At 49.4% G+C, this 18,293-nt stretch overlaps 1 protein-coding gene across 6 annotated transcripts in view; it reads right to left on the bottom strand.

The window, feature by feature from the left end:
- The window catches only part of LOC137341934 (glutathione hydrolase 1 proenzyme-like), a 325,363-nt gene that overhangs the window by 82,283 nt on the left and 224,787 nt on the right, over window positions 1-18,293 (bottom strand). For all 6 annotated transcript variants that reach the window (XM_068005450.1, XM_068005448.1, XM_068005451.1 and 3 more), the window contains one exon: window positions 6,199-6,369. In XM_068005450.1, coding sequence (XP_067861551.1) covers window positions 6,199-6,365 — 167 coding nt within the window. In that variant the 5' untranslated portion in view covers window positions 6,366-6,369. The remainder of the gene's footprint in view (window positions 1-6,198; window positions 6,370-18,293) is intronic.

Genomic DNA, 18,293 nt, shown 5'->3' with positions numbered 1-18,293 from the left:
TCACGTGAAGAATGGAATCACAGAATTCATGCACTACATTCTGCTTAGGAGAACATTGGTCGTAGCTGAATTGTTTGGTTCTGGAAGTTTTCCTTGACATATTTCTTTTAATATAGGGAGGAACTCTATGGGTCAGAACCCCTCAGTAATTGAACAGGAGGAACTCTGTGGGTCAGTGCCCATCAGTGAGGAGATAGGAAGACTCCAAAACACATGAGTCAGGTACTCACCCAGATTTTTTGGGTCACACATCCAGGTGACCTGAAGTGGCACTCTGCCTGGTCACTGGTGCACACAAGGGATCCCAAGGATACCTACCCACCATTTCTCTTCCCCTGTGTTTTGGTACTTGCTCAATGCTTGGCAACTACAATCTTGGGGGTTTTAGAATTCAAACTTGATGTCATCCAATGACTATTTCCTGATTTATCGTATCTTCCCATTAGCCGTTTTCAGCCTTGCTGTGAATTGCCTGTAGGCCTTGGCCCTTCAACAGTTTTTAAAAATTTTTTATAAAAAAAGGTGAATTCCACATGCCCCATATTCACACAGACTGTAGTGACTGTGTGCAAAATAATGTCCTTTATTTCACATAGTAAACTGGTCAATCACCTTTCTCGATACAGCGAGGAGCCTCCTGGACGTCCGAGGTGCAATCTCCAATCCTGAACTCAGGAAGATCCTTACTCATTGATATCTTCCTTATCTCCAGTGGCTAAGTTCTTACTTTTACTTTCCCCATCCCCTCCCCCAGCCTGATCTGTGATACACGCTTCAGACCAAACCACTGACTCAACAATCGAAAGGATATGATCAATTAAAATAAAATGTACAGCTCATGGCCTTTAACTTTCAATAAATAGAAAACACCATACTTTTGAAAAATTGGAGCTGTTTTCTTTAGAACAGGGGAAGACTACGAGGTGATTTGATAGAATCATACAGCACAGATGGAGGCCATTCATCCCATTGTGCCGGCTCTTTGAAAGATCTATTCAATTAGTCCCACTCCTGCTCTTTCCCCATAGCCCTGCAAGTATTTATCCAATTCCCTTTAGAAAGTTATTATTGAATCTGTTTTCACCACCCTTTCAGGCAGTGCATTCTAGCACGTAACAACTCGCTGCGTAAAAAAAAACTTCTTAGGTAGGTGGTGTTTAAAATTATAAAAGGAATGGGACACAGCAGATAGAAACAATCATTGAGGGGTCAAGAATGAAGGGACATAAAATACAAGATTAAATGTGAAAGATTTACGCACCCCAATACGCCAACATTTTCATGCACAAGTTCGAGCAGGACTTCTTCACTGCACAAGACCTCCAACCAACACTATACACCAGATACATCGACGACATTTTCTTTCTATGGACCCACGGCAAGGAATCACTGAAGAGACTACACGATAACATCAACAAGTTCCATCCCACCATCAAGCTCACCATGGACTACTCCTCAGAATCAGTTTCTTTCTTGGACACACGAATCTCCATCAAAGACGGGCACCTCAGCACCTCACTCTACCGCAAGCCCACGGACAACCTCACGATGCTCCACTTTTCCAGCTTCCACCCTAACCACGTCAAAGAGGCCATCCCCTATGGACAGGCCCTGCGAATACACAGGGTCTGCTCAGACGAGGAGGAACGCGATGGACACCTACAGACGCTGAAAGACGCCCTAGTAAGAACGGGATATGACGCTCGACTCATCGATCGACAGTTCCGACGGGCCACAGCAAAAAATCGCATAGACCTCCTCAGGAGACTAACACGGGACGCAACCAACAGAGTACCCTTTGTCGTCCAGTACTTCCCCGGAGCGGAGAAACTACGCCATGTTCTCCGCAGCCTTCAACATGTCATCAATGACGACGAACACCTCGCTATGGCCATCCCCACACCTCCACTACTCGCCTTTAAACAGCCACCCAACCTCAAACAGACCATCGTTCGCAGCAAATTACCCAGCTTTCAAGAGAACAGCGTCCACGACACCACACAACCCTGCCGCGGTAACCTCTGCAAGACATGCCAGATCATCGACACAGATACCACCATCACACGAGAGGACACCACCCACCAGGTGCATGGTTCATACTCCTGTGACTCGGCCAACGTTGTCTACCTCATACGTTGCAGGAAAGGATGCCCCGGAGCATGGTACATTGGCGAGACCATGCAGACACTGCGACAACGGATGAACGGACACCGCGCAACAATCGCCAAACAGGAGGGTTCCCTCCCAGTCAGGGAACACTTCAGCAGTCAAGGACATTCAGCCACCGACCTTCGGGTAAGCGTACTCCAAGGCGGCCTTCGAGACACACGACAACGCAAAATCGTAGAGCAGAAATTGATAGCCAAGTTCCGCACCCATGAGGACGGCCTCAACCGGGATCTTGGGTTCATGTCACGCTACACGTTACCCCACCAGCGAACAAATGTTATCTGTTTTTAATATAACGGGTCAGTTGCTGTCTTTTCTATGTTTCTACCTCTCTATCTCTGTTTTTTTTTGTTTGTTGTTTTTTTTGGTGATTTGTATATTCTGAGACCTGGCAGGTAACACCTGTCTGTCTGCACACTGATTGCCTTGGCAACGGGCAGTTGAAAAAACTGTCTGTTATCACCAGCATTGTTCTGTGAATTATAAATGCGACTTCATTTCGAGGACTTCATTTCCACATCGTTCACCTGAGGAAGGAGGTAGCCTCCGAAAGCTTGTGAATTTAAAATAAAATTGCTGGACTATAACTTGGTGTTGTAAAATTGTTTACAATTGTCAACCCCAGTCCATCACCGGCATCTCCACATCATGACTACCATCGACACCACAAACTGCCGGCTCACAGTGGACAGGATATCCAAGAAGATCGCGCATTTAGACACAGACATCAAGTTTTTACAGAGCTGCAAGAAAGCAGACAAGATCCCGAAAGGACTCCAGATCACGAACCCACTCAGGTCCACATACAACTCGGATTATGCTGAGAGACTCTGCCGCCGTACATCTCGCACACTCCGCAACCATCTCGTACACCAACTCTACAGCAGACGCCACAACCTCGAAACCAAGATAGAGTCCATACTCTCAACCTGTACTCAGGACACAGCAGACCAGCTACGTTATACCGCCAAACAGACGAGGCAACGGAACTACGCTGCCTACATGAAAACCAAGAGCAGGAAGCTTGAGAAACTCGGCATCACCACCAGCATCGACCAAGCTTCCCCTGGTACCACGGTTGCAACCACAGGGAAGTCTATCGTCAATTTGTCCGACCACACCCTTCAACCAGACGAAATCGAAGTTCTCAGCCGAGGGCTCAATTTCTGCCCCACTACCAAAATGGACCCCACGAGTCTCGCGGCGGACACAGAGGAATTCATCAGGAGAATGAGGCTCCGGGAATTCTACCACAAACCACAAAATTTCAGCAGCGAACCCAATGAGACAATCGACGATCCGGAACAGCAGACAGAGGGATCCGCGGTACAGCAACCGAAGAGGAAAGAGTCAAACTGGACTCCTCCAGAGGGTCACTGCCCTCAGCTGGACATGTATGCTCAAGCTGTCAGGAAATGCGTCAATGCCAGATTCATCAGCCGCACTCAGAAGACAGTCCAGAATGTCACCCGAGCACAACGCAACGCCATCAACGCTCTCAAGACCAACCGCAACATCGTCATCAAACCAGCGGACAAAGGAGGAGCCATAGTCATACAGAACAGAACGGACTATTGCAAAGAAGCATACCGACAACTGGACAACCAGGAACACTACAGACGGTTACCCGCAGACCCGACCAAAGAACACACCCACCAGCTCAACAAACTGATCAAGACCTTCGATCCAGACCTTCAAAGCATCCTACGCACTCTCATCCCACGTAATCCCCGCGTGGGAGACTTCTACTGCCTCCCAAAGATACACAAAGCCAACACACCTGGACGTCCTATCGTATCAGGCAACGGAACCCTGTGTGAGAACCTCTCTGGATACATCGAGGGCATCCTGAAACCCATCGTACAGGGAACCCCCAGCTTCTGTCGCGACACTACAGACTTCCTACAAAAACTCAGTACCCACGGACCAGTTGAACCAGGAACACTTCTCACCACGATGGACGTCTCGGCACTCTACACCAGTATCCCCCACGATGACGGCATCGCTGCGACAGCATCAATACTCAACACCAACAACAGCCAATCTCCGGACGCCATCCTACAACTCATCCGCTTCATCCTGGATCACAATGTCTTCACCTTCGATAACCAGTTCTTTACCCAAACACACGGAACAGCCATGGGGACCAAATTCGCACCCCAATACGCCAACATTTTCATGCACAAGTTCGAGCAGGACTTCTTCACTGCACAAGTCCTCCAACCAACACTATACACCAGATACATCGACGACATTTTCTTTCTATGGACCCACGGCGAGGAATCACTGAAGAGACTACACGATAACATCAACAAGTTCCATCCCACCATCAAGCTCACCATGGACTACTCCTCAGAATCAGTTTCTTTCTTGGACACACGAATCTCCATCAAAGACGGGCACCTCAGCACCTCACTCTACCGCAAGCCCACGGACAACCTCACGATGCTCCACTTTTCCAGCTTCCACCCTAACCACGTCAAAGAGGCCATCCCCTATGGACAGGCCCTGCGAATACACAGGGTCTGCTCAGACGAGGAGGAACGCGATGGACACCTACAGACGCTGAAAGACGCCCTAGTAAGAACGGGATATGACGCTCGACTCATCGATCGACAGTTCCGACGGGCCACAGCAAAAAATCGCATAGACCTCCTCAGGAGACTAACACGGGACGCAACCAACAGAGTACCCTTTGTCGTCCAGTACTTCCCCGGAGCGGAGAAACTACGCCATGTTCTCCGCAGCCTTCAACATGTCATCAATGACGACGAACACCTCGCTATGGCCATCCCCACACCTCCACTACTCGCCTTTAAACAGCCACCCAACCTCAAACAGACCATCGTTCGCAGCAAATTACCCAGCTTTCAAGAGAACAGCGTCCACGACACCACACAACCCTGCCGCGGTAACCTCTGCAAGACATGCCAGATCATCGACACAGATACCACCATCACACGAGAGGACACCACCCACCAGGTGCATGGTTCATACTCCTGTGACTCGGCCAACGTTGTCTACCTCATACGTTGCAGGAAAGGATGCCCCGGAGCATGGTACATTGGCGAGACCATGCAGACACTGCGACAACGGATGAACGGACACCGCGCAACAATCGCCAAACAGGAGGGTTCCCTCCCAGTCAGGGAACACTTCAGCAGTCAAGGACATTCAGCCACCGACCTTCGGGTAAGCGTACTCCAAGGCGGCCTTCGAGACACACGACAACGCAAAATCGTAGAGCAGAAATTGATAGCCAAGTTCCGCACCCATGAGGACGGCCTCAACCGGGATCTTGGGTTCATGTCACGCTACACGTTACCCCACCAGCGAACAAATGTTATCTGTTTTTAATATAACGGGTCAGTTGCTGTCTTTTCTATGTTTCTACCTCTCTATCTCTGTTTTTTTTTGTTTGTTGTTTTTTTTGGTGATTTGTATATTCTGAGACCTGGCAGGTAACACCTGTCTGTCTGCACACTGATTGCCTTGGCAACGGGCAGTTGAAAAAACTGTCTGTTATCACCAGCATTGTTCTGTGAATTATAAATGCGACTTCATTTCGAGGACTTCATTTCCACATCGTTCACCTGAGGAAGGAGGTAGCCTCCGAAAGCTTGTGAATTTAAAATAAAATTGCTGGACTATAACTTGGTGTTGTAAAATTGTTTACAATTGTCAACCCCAGTCCATCACCGGCATCTCCACATCGTGAAAGATTTAGACAGAGGAGGAGAAACCTTTCTACAAAAGGGTTGTGAGGCTGTGGAATGCACTACCAGAGTTAAATGACTGAAACAGAGACCATGTCAACATTCAAGACTAGGTGGTTGGAGAAAAGGGGAATAAAGGAATATGGGAACAGGGCGGGCACATTGGATTAGGGCTACAGGTCATGTGGAGGATAAACACCAACACGGACTGGTTGGGGTGAACGGTCTGTTTCTGTGTTGTAATTCTATGTAAAAATGTTGCATTAGTCATCCGACGGACATCACGAACTGAGACCCTCTAAGAAAGACTCACCTGCCAACCTCGGAACACCTCCTTGCATCTGCAGCAACGGCAGCTCTCTTGAAAGAATAAGCTGGTACTTCCTTGGACTTCAGCCCAAAGTACAGGCCCAGGAATAGGATGAGGGCCACCAGTAATGCAGCTGCAAAAGCAGTGAGTCCTTTCTTGCTACTTTTCATTTTTCTAAAAGAAAGAAAAAAGGGGAGGTTCAGGTCTGGGTGTGATCTCCAAGAGGAGCTCAGAAACAGCCATTATGAACAGGAGATTTCTACTCAAAAAACAGACGATTAAAACCTGTTGAGGTTCTGTCACTAAGCCCCACTTGTAATAATAAAGCTGCATAAAAACACTAATCAGATAATTACCAGATCTAATGTTTTGTTCTTTATTTTGCAAGCACCAAGAAAATCGTTTGTATATGGCATTTTGTTTGATCTTTTCTGTGCCAAATACCAAGCAGATTTGGGTGATGAGCTATCCAGAAACACAAAAGCAGAAATGACCCTCTAGTTTAGAAGCCAGAAGTATTGGACCAATCAATACTACAGATAGGTTCACATCTACTCACCTTTCCACAAAATGTAAAGATGTGGGGCAGGCAGGCAAACAGTGCCATGGTCTAGCAGGAATGTGGCTTTTAACCCATAGGAGTACCAGCTTTTGGCTGTGCCAATACAGCAAGATGTTGAGTAGAAGGTTGGTACTATCCAAAAATGGGCAAATTTGTAGCAAGATAAAACTGAAGTGTCACTCAGTGCTGCTCACACAGTCCTAGTGACCAGTTATTGGGAGTGGGGTGCCTTTAAACTGGGCATTGGAATTTAGCATGGGGAGCGTTTAGTGCTGATTTGACTCTAGAATTGGGTTTACACAATAGGGGGTATATTATTTGATCGAACATGTTCCATGGGGAGATAAAGCTCATATACAAAAAGAATGAATGAACTTGCATTAAAATAGCACCTTTCATGACCTCAGGATGTCCCTGAGCACTTTACAGCCAATTAAGTACTTTTTTGAAGTGCAGTCACTGTTGTAATGTAGGAAACGCGGCAGCCAATTTGCACACAACAAGGTCCCACAAACAATAATGTGATATATGATCAGATCATCTGTTTTAGTGATGTTGGTTGAGGGATAAATATTGGCCTGGACACCGGGGAGAATGAATGTTGGGTCAGAACAGGATTTGCTCAGCTGTGATGTCATTACTATCCTAGCTGACAACAGAGAACTTGGCACAGACCAGAGAATTCAACAGGGAACCTTGCTGGTCTATCAACAACTTGCATTTATGTAGCACCTCTAACGTGGAAAAACATCCCAAGGCACTTCACAGGGGCGTAATCAAACAACCTTGCATGCCAAGAGAAAGGAGATATTAGGAGAGGGAAGTAAAAGTTTGGTCAAAGAGGTGGGTTTTAAGGAGGGTCTTAAAGGAAGAGTTAGAGGCAGAGAGGTTTAGGGAGGGAATTCCAGTGCTTGGGGCCTAGACAGCTGAAGGCACGGCTGCCAAAGGGAAAGCAAGGGATGGGCTGGATACACAAGAAGCCAGAGGAACAGTGTTGAGGGTGGGGGTTATAGAATCATCGAAAGTTACCGCACGAAAAAGGAGGCCATTTGGCCCATTGAGTCCGCGCTGGCTCAATGCAAGAGCATTCCAGCTAGTCCCACTCCCCCACCCTATCCCCATAGCCCTGCAATTTTTTTCCATTCAAGTACTTATCCAGTTCCCTTTTGAAGGCCATGATTGAATCTGCCTCCACCACCCACTCGGGCAGTGCATTCCAGATCCTAACCACTCGCTGTGTAAAAAAGTTTTTCCTCATGTCACCTTTGGTTCTTTTGCCAATCACCTTAAATCTATGTCCTCTGGTTCTTGACCCTTCTGCCAATGGCAACAGTCTCTATCTACTCTGTTTAGACTCTTCATGATTTTGAATACCTCTATCAAATCTCCTCACAACCATCTCTGTTCCAAAGAGAACAACCCCAACTTCTCCAGTCTATCCACGTAACTAAAGTCCCTCATCCCTGGAATTATTCTAGTAAATCTATTCTGTACCCTCTCTAAGGCCTTCACATCTTTCCTAAAGAACGGGACACAATACGCCAGTTGTGGCCGAACCAGTGTTTTATAAAGGTTCACCATGACTTCCATACTTCTATACTCTATGCCTCTATTTAGGACTGAGATGAGGAGAAATTTCTTCACTCAGAGGGTGGTGAACCTGTGGAATTCTCTACCACAGAAGGCTGTGGAGACCAAGTCATTGAATATATTTAAGAAGGGGCTAGATAGATTTCTAGACACAAAAGGCATCAAGGGGTATGGGGAGAGCGCGGGAGTATGGTATTGAGATAGAAGATCAGCCTTGATCATATTGAATGGTGCAGCAGGCTCGAAGGGCCGAATGGCCTACTCCTGCTCCTATTTTCTATGTTTCTATATTTTTAAGCCCAGGATCCCATATGCTTTTTTAACCGGTTTCTCAACCTGCCCTGCCACCTTCAACGATTTGTGCACATATACCCCCAGATCTCTCTGTTCCTGTACCCCTTTTAATCTTGATGATAAGCCTACCATGTGGCACTTTATCAAACGCCTTTTGAAAGTCCATATACACTACGTCAACTGCATTGCCCTCATCTACCCTCTCTGTTACCTCATCAAAAAACTCTATCGGGTTAGTTGTCTTTAACAAATCCGTGCTGGCTTTCCCTAATCAATCCACACTCATCCAAGTGACTGTTATTCTGTCCCAGATTATTATTTCTAAAAGGTTCCCCACCACTGATCTAAAAGGGCTGAAGGAGGTTATAGAGATAGAGATAGTGATGAGGCATGAAGGGATTTTAAACATGAGAATTTTAAGTTGGAGGTGCCCGACCAGGTGCCAGTGTAGGTCAGCAAGCACAGGGGTGATGGGTGAACGGAACTTGGTGCGAATTAAGATATGGACAGAGTTTTGGATGAGCTCAATTTTACAGAGGATGCAAAGCGGGATGCCGGCCAGGAGAGCATTGGAATAGTAGAATCTAGGAGGTAACAAAGGCATGGATGAAGGTTTCAACAGCAGATAAGCTGAAGCAGGGGTAGAGACAGGCAATGTTATGGAGGTGGAAGCCGGCAGTCTTGGTGATGGAGCGGATATGTGGTCAGAAGCTCAACTTGGGATCAGATAGATTGAAAACAGTCTGGTTCAGCTTCAGACAATGATCAGGGAGGGGGATGGAGTCGGTGGTGAGGGAACAGAGTCTTATGGCAGGGACCGGAGACAACGGCTTCAGTCTTCCCAGAGTTTAACTAGAGGAAATTGCGGATCATCCAAGAATGGATATCAGACAAGCAGTCTGACAACACAGAGGCAGTGGCGGGGTCGAGAGAGGTGATGGTGAGATAGACCTGCATGTCATCAGCGTACACGTGGAAGCTAACCTCATGTCTGCAGATGATGCCACCAAAGGGCAGCATGTAGATGATGAAGAGGAGGGGTCAAAGATAGATCCTTGGAGGCAAGGGAGTGAAGGCCAGGAAGAGAAGCCATTGCTGAAGATGCTGTGGCTACGATCGGATAGGTAAAAGTGGAACCAGGCGAGGACAGTCCCAATGAGATGGACAATGGAAGAGGAGCTTTGGAGGATAGTGTGGTCAACTGTGTCGAAGGCTGCAGACAGGTCGAGAAGAGATAGTGCACCATGATCACAGTCACAGAGGGTGTCATTTGTGACTTTGATTAGTTTCATAGCTGTGGCAGGGGCAGAAACTTGATTGGAGAGGTTCAAACATGAAGTTGCAGAAAAGATGGGCACGGATTTGGGAGGTGACAACACATTCAAGAACTTTGGAGAGGAGAGGGAAGTTGGTGATGGGGCGGTAGTTTACAAGGACAGAGGATTCAAGAGTGTGGGCGTCTCTCGCTCTCTTTTCAGTGCATTACCTTTGTCTGTCTGTCGCCTCTCTCTCAGTCCAATTTCCTTGAGATAAAGGCCAACATTTCATTAGACTTTTTGATTGTTTTTTGTACCTGTGCACTAGCTTTTAGTGATTTATGCACATGAACACCTAAATCCTTTTGCTTCTCCACAGTTCCTAGTCCATAAGACCATAAGAGATAGGAGTAGGCCATTCGGCCCCTCAAGCTTGCTCCAACATTTAATGAGATCGTGGCTGATCTGATTTTTACCTCACTCAACTTTCCTGCCCTTTCCCCATATCCTTTGACTCTCTTGCTGATCAAAAATTTGTCTAACTCAGCCTTGAATGTATTCAATGACTTGGCCTCCACAGCTTTTTGGGGTAAGGAATTCCAAAGATTCACGACTCTCTGGGAGAAGAAATTCCTCCTCATTTCCATCTTAAACGGGCGACCCCTTATTCTGAGACCCTGTCCCCTCGTTTTAGATTCCCCCATGAGGGGTAACATCCTCTCAGCATCTACCCTATCGAGTCCCCTCAGAATCTTGTATGTTTCAACAGGATCTCCTCTCATTCTTCTAAACTCCAATGAGTATAGACCCAACCTGTTCAATCTTTCCTCATGAGACAACCCTTCCATATCCGGAATCAACCTAGTGAACCTTCTCTGAACTGCCTCCAATGCAAGAATATCCTTCCTTAAACAAGGGCACCAGAACTGTACGCAGTTCTCCAGGTGTGGTCTCACCAGCACCCTGTACAGTTGTAGCATGACTTCCCTGCTTTTATACTCCATCCCCCTAGAAATAAAGGCCAATATTCCGTTTGCCTTCCGGATTACCTGCTGCACCTGTTTGTTGACTTCTTGGGCTCGATTTTGGGATCGTGTTTCCGGCGGGTTCCCAGCGGGTTCCCAGCGGGGTGGCCCCGAAAATCCCGATATCCGGTCACGTGACCGGATCGCGACGAAATCCCGGCCACTTCCGGGTACCGCGCTGACGTGCGGGGCTGCGCGCGCAAGCCCCGCTGGTGGGAATCCCGCAGGCAATTAAAGCCAGCGGGGTTCCACTTGAGAGTACTTACCTTGCTCGTTGTGGTCAGTTAATGAGCTGAAGCAGCTGTCAAAAGAGGAAGTGTGGGATTTTCGGTTCAAGGCAGTGAGTTTCCCACACTGGGGGAAACAGTCCCTCCTCAACCAGGCGTGTTGCAGCCAGCAGCCTGTGGCAGGTGCCAAGGTGCGCTCCATGGGGGAGAGCCCTCACCCACGCAGGAGGCGACCGCGTCACATAGGGCAACCCCTGCCCTCCACCACCCCCCGCCAAGCCAGAGGACAGACCGACACGAAACCGGAGCCCCAGTCCGAGGAACCACTCACCTACCTTGCACAACCCCTCAGACCAACACCTGCCAGATGGGTGGTGTGTGGACACCCTCGGAGGACGAAGAGCATGACCAGCCCCAGCAGCCTCGCAGTCCACGCCGTCCGCCGCAGAGACGTGGATCCCCCCAACACGGTGTTGTTGCACGCCCACCTGCAAAGCAGGAGGGAGGGCTACCGCAGAGAGAGACGCGTCGCAGAGGGCACTACCCTCGCCACAGGGTCCACAGACCGAGGCGCAGCTCCCCGGACCTCTCCGAGCAGCAGTGCACAGGGAGGCGCAGATTCGCTCGACATGTAGTCGTGGAGATCTGCAGCCTCTTTCATGCCGAGCTGCTCCTGGCTGGCCCCAGCACCAACTGCTTACCTGTCGCTGTCAAAGTCACCACTGCCCTCCACACCTTCTCCTCCGCATCCTTCCAGGGTGCAGCCGGCTACACCGCCGATGTCTCTCAGTCGGCTGCGCGGACGAGCCCTGCAAATACACCTGCACCTACTCTGCAGTAACACGATGGGTGGCATCAGTGGTGGGTCCTCATAGTGATACCCAGGAGCGGCCATTATTGGACACAATGGACAGGATTCGCGGAGACATGGCAGTGGTGGTGTCAATATAATGTGTGCTGTTTGTTGCTCTGAAATTCAATATAGGTAACACCCATGACAAACCCTCAGACACCCTTGTGCACCCCCTTCATGCTGACGACACGTTTGCCTTATGCTGCCTACTGCACATATGTGATGCATGCCCTGTGGCTGCAGCACAGGTGGTGGCAGGTTGAGTGAGGTTGGCCGTGAGGGAGATGCACGGGAGGGTGAGTATGGGATGGAGCAATGAGATTGTATGAGGATTGGGTTGCGTGTTAGTGGCAGGATGAGTACTGGCGAGGTGAGTAGGTGGAGGTAAGATGAGGATGGGGTGTGAGTGGGTATGAAGGGTGATGTGACAGAATAGTGTTGGCGGTGCCGAAGGAGATGTGGGGTGGGGGCAGTGTTGTGGCAGACGGAGTGTAGGGGAAAGACTTCATGTTCTCACTGCGGCTGACCTACTGCGGTCATTGCAGCGCCTCCTGCACTGTATGCAGGTGGGCCATATGTTGGTGGCGCAGGTGACCCCCTCTGCCACCTCGAGCCAGGCCTTCTTGGTGGCAGAGGCAGGCCGCTTCCTCCCGCCCGCCGGGTGGAAGATCTCTGTCCTCCCCCTCCTCCTCACCCCATCTGATGATACCTGGGGTGAGGCATCATTAAACTGGGAGCAGCCTTCCCCCTGGGCTGCTCCATGCTGCAATTTGTTCCATTGGTTGCAGCATCTGTCAGTGGAGGACTGCCCCTTTAACTAGAGAGCCTCCAGCTGACAGATCGTACTGCGCATGCGCAGCCCGACCGACGCGCAGGCCAGCGCCGTGGACCCCGGAGGAGCAGGTAATTGATTCCTATTAGTGGGTTGCCTGCTACGATCGCGTGGGCAACCCACTAATTTCGCCGAGCGTGTTGACCACGCTCCCGGAGGACCACCCGCTGGGAACCCGCAGGCCTGCTAAATTCGAGCCCCTTGTGTTTCATGTACAAGGACACCCAGATCCCTCTGTACCGCAGCATTTTGTAGTATTTCTCCATTCAAATAATATTTTGCTTTTTTATTTTTCCTCCCAAAGTGGATGACTTCACATTTCCCACATTGTATTCCATCTGCCAATTTTTGCCCATTCGCTTAACCTGTCAATATCCCTTTGCAGACACTTTGGGCTCGATTTTACCACCCGCTATCGGGTGCGTTCTCGGCGGGGGGGCCCCGAAAATCGCAAAATCCAGGAGCGGGACCGGATCCCGCCTCGATCCCGCCCACTTCCGGGTTCCCCGCTGACGCGCCGGCGTGCGCGCGCAGCCCCCGCTGGTGGGAATCCCGCAGGCAATTAAAGCCAGCGGGATGCCACTTGACAATATTTAGTTAGGTATTTCAGGTCATTAACTGACCTGATTAAGGGACTACGTGGGATTTTGGAACAACATGGGACTGTTTCCCACACTGGGGGAAACACTCCCAGCTCGCATGGACGTGTTGCAGCTGTGAGCCTGTGGCAGCTACAAAGGTCCATTTGACAGGTTGGGGGGGGAGACCCTCACCCATTGCAGGAGGCCACTCTGTCACTTGGGACAAAGTTTGGCCTCCACCACCCTCCTCCTGACAGTCAAAGTCACCAACCTGCACACTTACCCCGGGGTCCGGAGACATGTACCTACCTTGCGGACCCCCTCAGATGTACATCTTGCAGATGGGGGCCGCCGTAGCTGCAGTCATGACCTCCTCAGAGGGCGAACAGCATCACCAGCCTCACCAGCCACGCCGTCCACCTCTGACACGTGGAGCTCCACAACAGAGTGCTGTGACACATCCACCTGTACAGCAGGAGGGAGGGCTACCACAGAGAGAGATGCGTCGCAGAGGGCACTACCCTCGCCACAGGGTCCACAGACCGAGGCTCAGCCTCCTGGACCTCTCTGAGCAGCAGTGCACACGGAGGCTCAGAGTCACTCGACATGTAGCCGTGGACATCTGCAGTCTCTTTCATGCCGAGCTGCTCCTGGCTGGCCCGTGCACCACGTTCCTACCTGTCGCTGTCAAAGTCACCACTGCCCTCCCGAACCTCTCCTCTGCAGCCTTCCAGGGTGCAACCGGGGACATCGCCGATGTCTCTCAGTCGTCTGCGCAGAAGAGCCCTGCAAATACACCTACACCCACTCTGCAGTGACACAATGGGTGGCATCAGTGGTGGGTCCTCATAGTGATACCCAGGAGCGGGCATTATTGCACAAACCGGACAGGATTCACGAAGACATGGCAGTAGTGGTGCCAATATAATGTGTGATGTGAGTTGTTCTGAAATTCAATATAGGTAACAACCATGACAAACCCTCAAACACCCTTGTGCATCCCCTTCATGCTCACGACACGTTTGCCTTACGCTGCCTACTGCACATATGTGATGCATGCCCTGTGGCTGCAGCACAGGTAGTGGCAGGTTGAGTGAGGCTGACTGTGGAAGAGATGCACGAGAGGGTGAGTATGAGATAGAGCCATGAGATTGTATGAGGATTGGGTTGCGTGGTAGTGGCGGGGTGAGTACTGGCGAGGTGAGTAGGTGCAGGTAAGATGAGGATGGGGTTTGAGTGGGTATGAGGGGTGATGTGACAGAGTAGTGTTGGCAGTGCCGAAGGAGATGTGGGGTGGGGGCAGTGATGTGACAGACGGAGTGTAGGGGAAAGACTACGTGTACTCACTGTGGCTGACCTACTGAGGTCATTGGAGCGCCTCCTGCACTGTATGTAGGTGGGCAATATGTTGGTGGCGCAGGTGACCCCCTCTGCCACCTCGAGCCAGGCCTTCTTGGTGGCAGAGGCAGGCCGCTTCCTCCCGCCCGCCGGGTGGAAGATCTCTGTCCTCCCCCTCCTCCTCACCCCATGTATTGATACCTGGGGTGAGGCATCATTAAACTGGGAGCAGCCTTCCCCCTGGGCTGCTCCATGCAGTCATCTTTGCTATTGGTTGCAGCATCTGTCAGTGGAGGACTGCCCCTTTAAATAGAGCGCCTCCAGCTGACAGATCTTACTGCGCATGCGCAGCCCGCCCGACGCACAGATCAGCAGCAGGGAACCCGGAGGAGCAGGTAAGTGAATCCAATTAGTGGTTTGCCTGTTACGATCGCGCGGGAAACCCACTAATTTCACCGGGCGCATTACCCACGCGCCCGCTAGCCCATCCGCCAAGAACCCGCAGGCCTGCTAAAATCGGGCCCTTTGTGTCCTCATCGCAACTTGCTTTTCCACCTATCTTTGTATCATCAGCAAATTTGGCCACAAGACACTCTGGTCCTTCATCCAAGGCATTGATATTTATTGTAAATAGTTGAGGCCCCAGCACTGAGCCCTGTGGCACCCCACTAGTTACTGATTGCCATTTTGAAAATAACCCTTTTATCCCGACTCTTTGTTTTCTGTTAGTTAGCCAATCCTCTATCCATGCCAGTATATTACCCCCAACACCATGAGAATCTAGTGAATTCTGGAAGATTACAACCAATGCACTCACTATCTCTTTAGCCACTTCCTTTAAGACCCTCGGATGCAAGCCATTAAGTCCAGGGGACTTGTCAGCCTTTAGACCCATTAGTTTACCTAGTACTTTTTCCTCTAGTGATAGTGATTGTTTTTAGTTCCTCCCTCCCCTTTGCCCCTTGATTTTCTACTATTATTGGTATATTATTAGTGTCTTAAGAACATAAGAAATAGGAGCAGGAGTAGGCCAATCGGCCCCTCGAGCCTGCTCCGCCATTCAATAAGATCATGGCTGATCTGATCCTAACCTCAAATCTAAATTCATGCCCAATTTCCTGCCCGCTCCCCGTAACCCCTAATTCCCTTTATTTCTAGGAAACTGTCTATTTCTGTTTTAAATTTATTTAATGATGTAGCTTCCACAGCTTCCTGGGGCAGCAAATTCCACAGACCCACTACCCTCTGAGTGAAGAAGTTTCTCCTCATCTCAGTTTTGAAAGAGCAGCCCCTTATTCTAAGATTATGCCCCCTAGTTCTAGTTTCACCTGTTGGCCAGAGGCTGCAGAAACCTATTGAGCTTAATTCGAAGTGCTAACAAAGACACTGACCTTTTGAACTGAGGTGACCTGGAGTCCAGTCACTGGTCTGAACTGGCCAGAACTGGTTTGAATTCGTTCCGCTTCTTAGAGAGACAAAGGAACTGTGATGCTACCTGGGCCCTTGGAACAGAGCCAATCAGGGGATGACATCGATCACTGCAGCAACTTTGAGCCAACCAGAGAAGACAGCATCATTCGAAAAGACAGACTTGGGGGATAAAACTGAGGAGTTGCTGGCTTGGGCTCAGTGTGTTTTTGTTGATGTGTGTTTGTTTGTGAGGGAGACTCCGGAGACTAACCCTCGTGGAAGTGGGAACCTTATGTCAGGGACGTAAAGACTACATCAGGGACGTAGAGACGACGTCGGGAGTAAGGAAGAGAATTGCCTAGCCAGCAGTATCTCTCCTTTCCGGGTACTATAATATCCTTTCTATTCTGTGACACTCAGGGAGTGTTGTCAGAGAAACCTAGTGGGTGTGCGTTTAAAGCCTAATACTCAGGGAGTGTTAGCAGAGAAACCTAGTGGGTGTGCGTTTAAAGCCTGATACTCAGGGAGTGTTAGCAGAGAAACCTAGTGGGTGTGCGTTTAAATCCTAGTTTGAGTATAAACCTGTATAACCTGCTGTAAACTACATGCCTATATCTAACTAGACGTATAAGCGGTATGTACATGATCTAATAACGTTAATAAAGCGAATTGAGAATTAAGAGAGAATTGACTCTTCCTCTGTGTACTAAGCCAAAACCGTTAACCGGTGACTTCCGGTCAACATATTTGGCGTCCCTGGGTGGGCTCGAGGATAAATCTCTCCGTTGCGTCAGTGGGAGCCTTGAGGCGAACCGAATTTGGCAAAGTATACAGAGAACAGGAGTTTGGGTTAATTCATAGTTAATAACGTAAGATGACGAATAAAGGGAAATCACCAAGCCCTGGGGACTTGGACTGTTTTGATTGGAAGGGACTCCTTCAAAAATACGTAATAGGGAAGTGGCCGCAATACGGGGAGTATGCGGGTCACATTGGAGACAAGGGAACGCCTGTTGGGGAGGTCCTTTGGAAAAGTGCGCAAACAAAGATGTCAGATAGGAAATTTAAAAAGATACAGAAGTCCGTAGCGATCGGATGTTTACTTGAGGAATGGATAGAATGCCGACAGCAGGCTAGGAGAGAGAAAGAAAAGACTCAGAAAATCCAAGACGAATTAGAAGTAGAGAATAAAAAACTCCGTGAGGAGATAGCCCGCCTTAGTGAGAAGGTAACTGATCTACAGGGACAGAGAAGTGCAGATTTGATGCACATGAACCAATATCAGTTACAGTGTGAAAAATTGACTAATGAAAAGAGTAAGAGAGAGGGACAAGCCCAAGCAGCTAAAGCTGAGGTGGAGAGATGGAAACAACAATGTAGTGATTTAAAAACTGCTATGAATGTGATTCACAGAGCAGCTCAGGAAAAGATGAGTAGTACTGGCGATCACACAACGTGTCAGAAAGTGATAGGGAGGCTGCAAGATCAGCTAGCCGCACAGAGGGGCATATTGTGTGCTTTTGCACCCGGGAGAGGTGAAGAAAGTGGTCTAGGGGATGTAGATTGGGATGATTTAGCAGACAAGGCGGATAGATACAGCAGTGGTGATAGGGAACCTCCACTAGGGGACCCACCGCCAGCATATGCTCCAGAGCAGAAAAAACCGTCTGCCCCAATGGCCCCCCTTGGAACGACTAGAGCACAGATGGGGGAAGATGGTCAGGATATGACATATTCCACCCCACTTGGGGTACAGGAACTGAGGGTTATTGCGAAAGATATCGGAACGTGTGCGCCTGGGGATGATCCTAGGGAGTTGTTCCTAGCGGTCAGGCAACAGAGAGCGATACACGGCTTAGATGATGCTGAGGAAAGGAAATTAATCCTAATGTGCCTACACCCACATATACACTCCGCCCTACCGGAGGAACAAAAACTTGGTAGAGGCACGAATGAGGCCTTAAAGGACCAGGTATTATCTGTCATGGGCGATAACAGAGGGGATCCAGTGGAGGCGCTGATGAAATGCTATCAAAGGAAAGGTGAACACCCCACTGTATTTTCGGCCCGCATTTGGGCGGTGTTTCAAGGGGTCTATGGTACAGACTTAGACAGGGATAATTTACAGTG

This window comes from Heptranchias perlo, chromosome 25 (genome assembly GCF_035084215.1).
Source record: "Heptranchias perlo isolate sHepPer1 chromosome 25, sHepPer1.hap1, whole genome shotgun sequence".
NCBI classification, from domain to species: domain Eukaryota; kingdom Metazoa; phylum Chordata; class Chondrichthyes; order Hexanchiformes; family Hexanchidae; genus Heptranchias; species Heptranchias perlo.
This window is presented reverse-complemented; position numbering and strand designations above follow the sequence as displayed.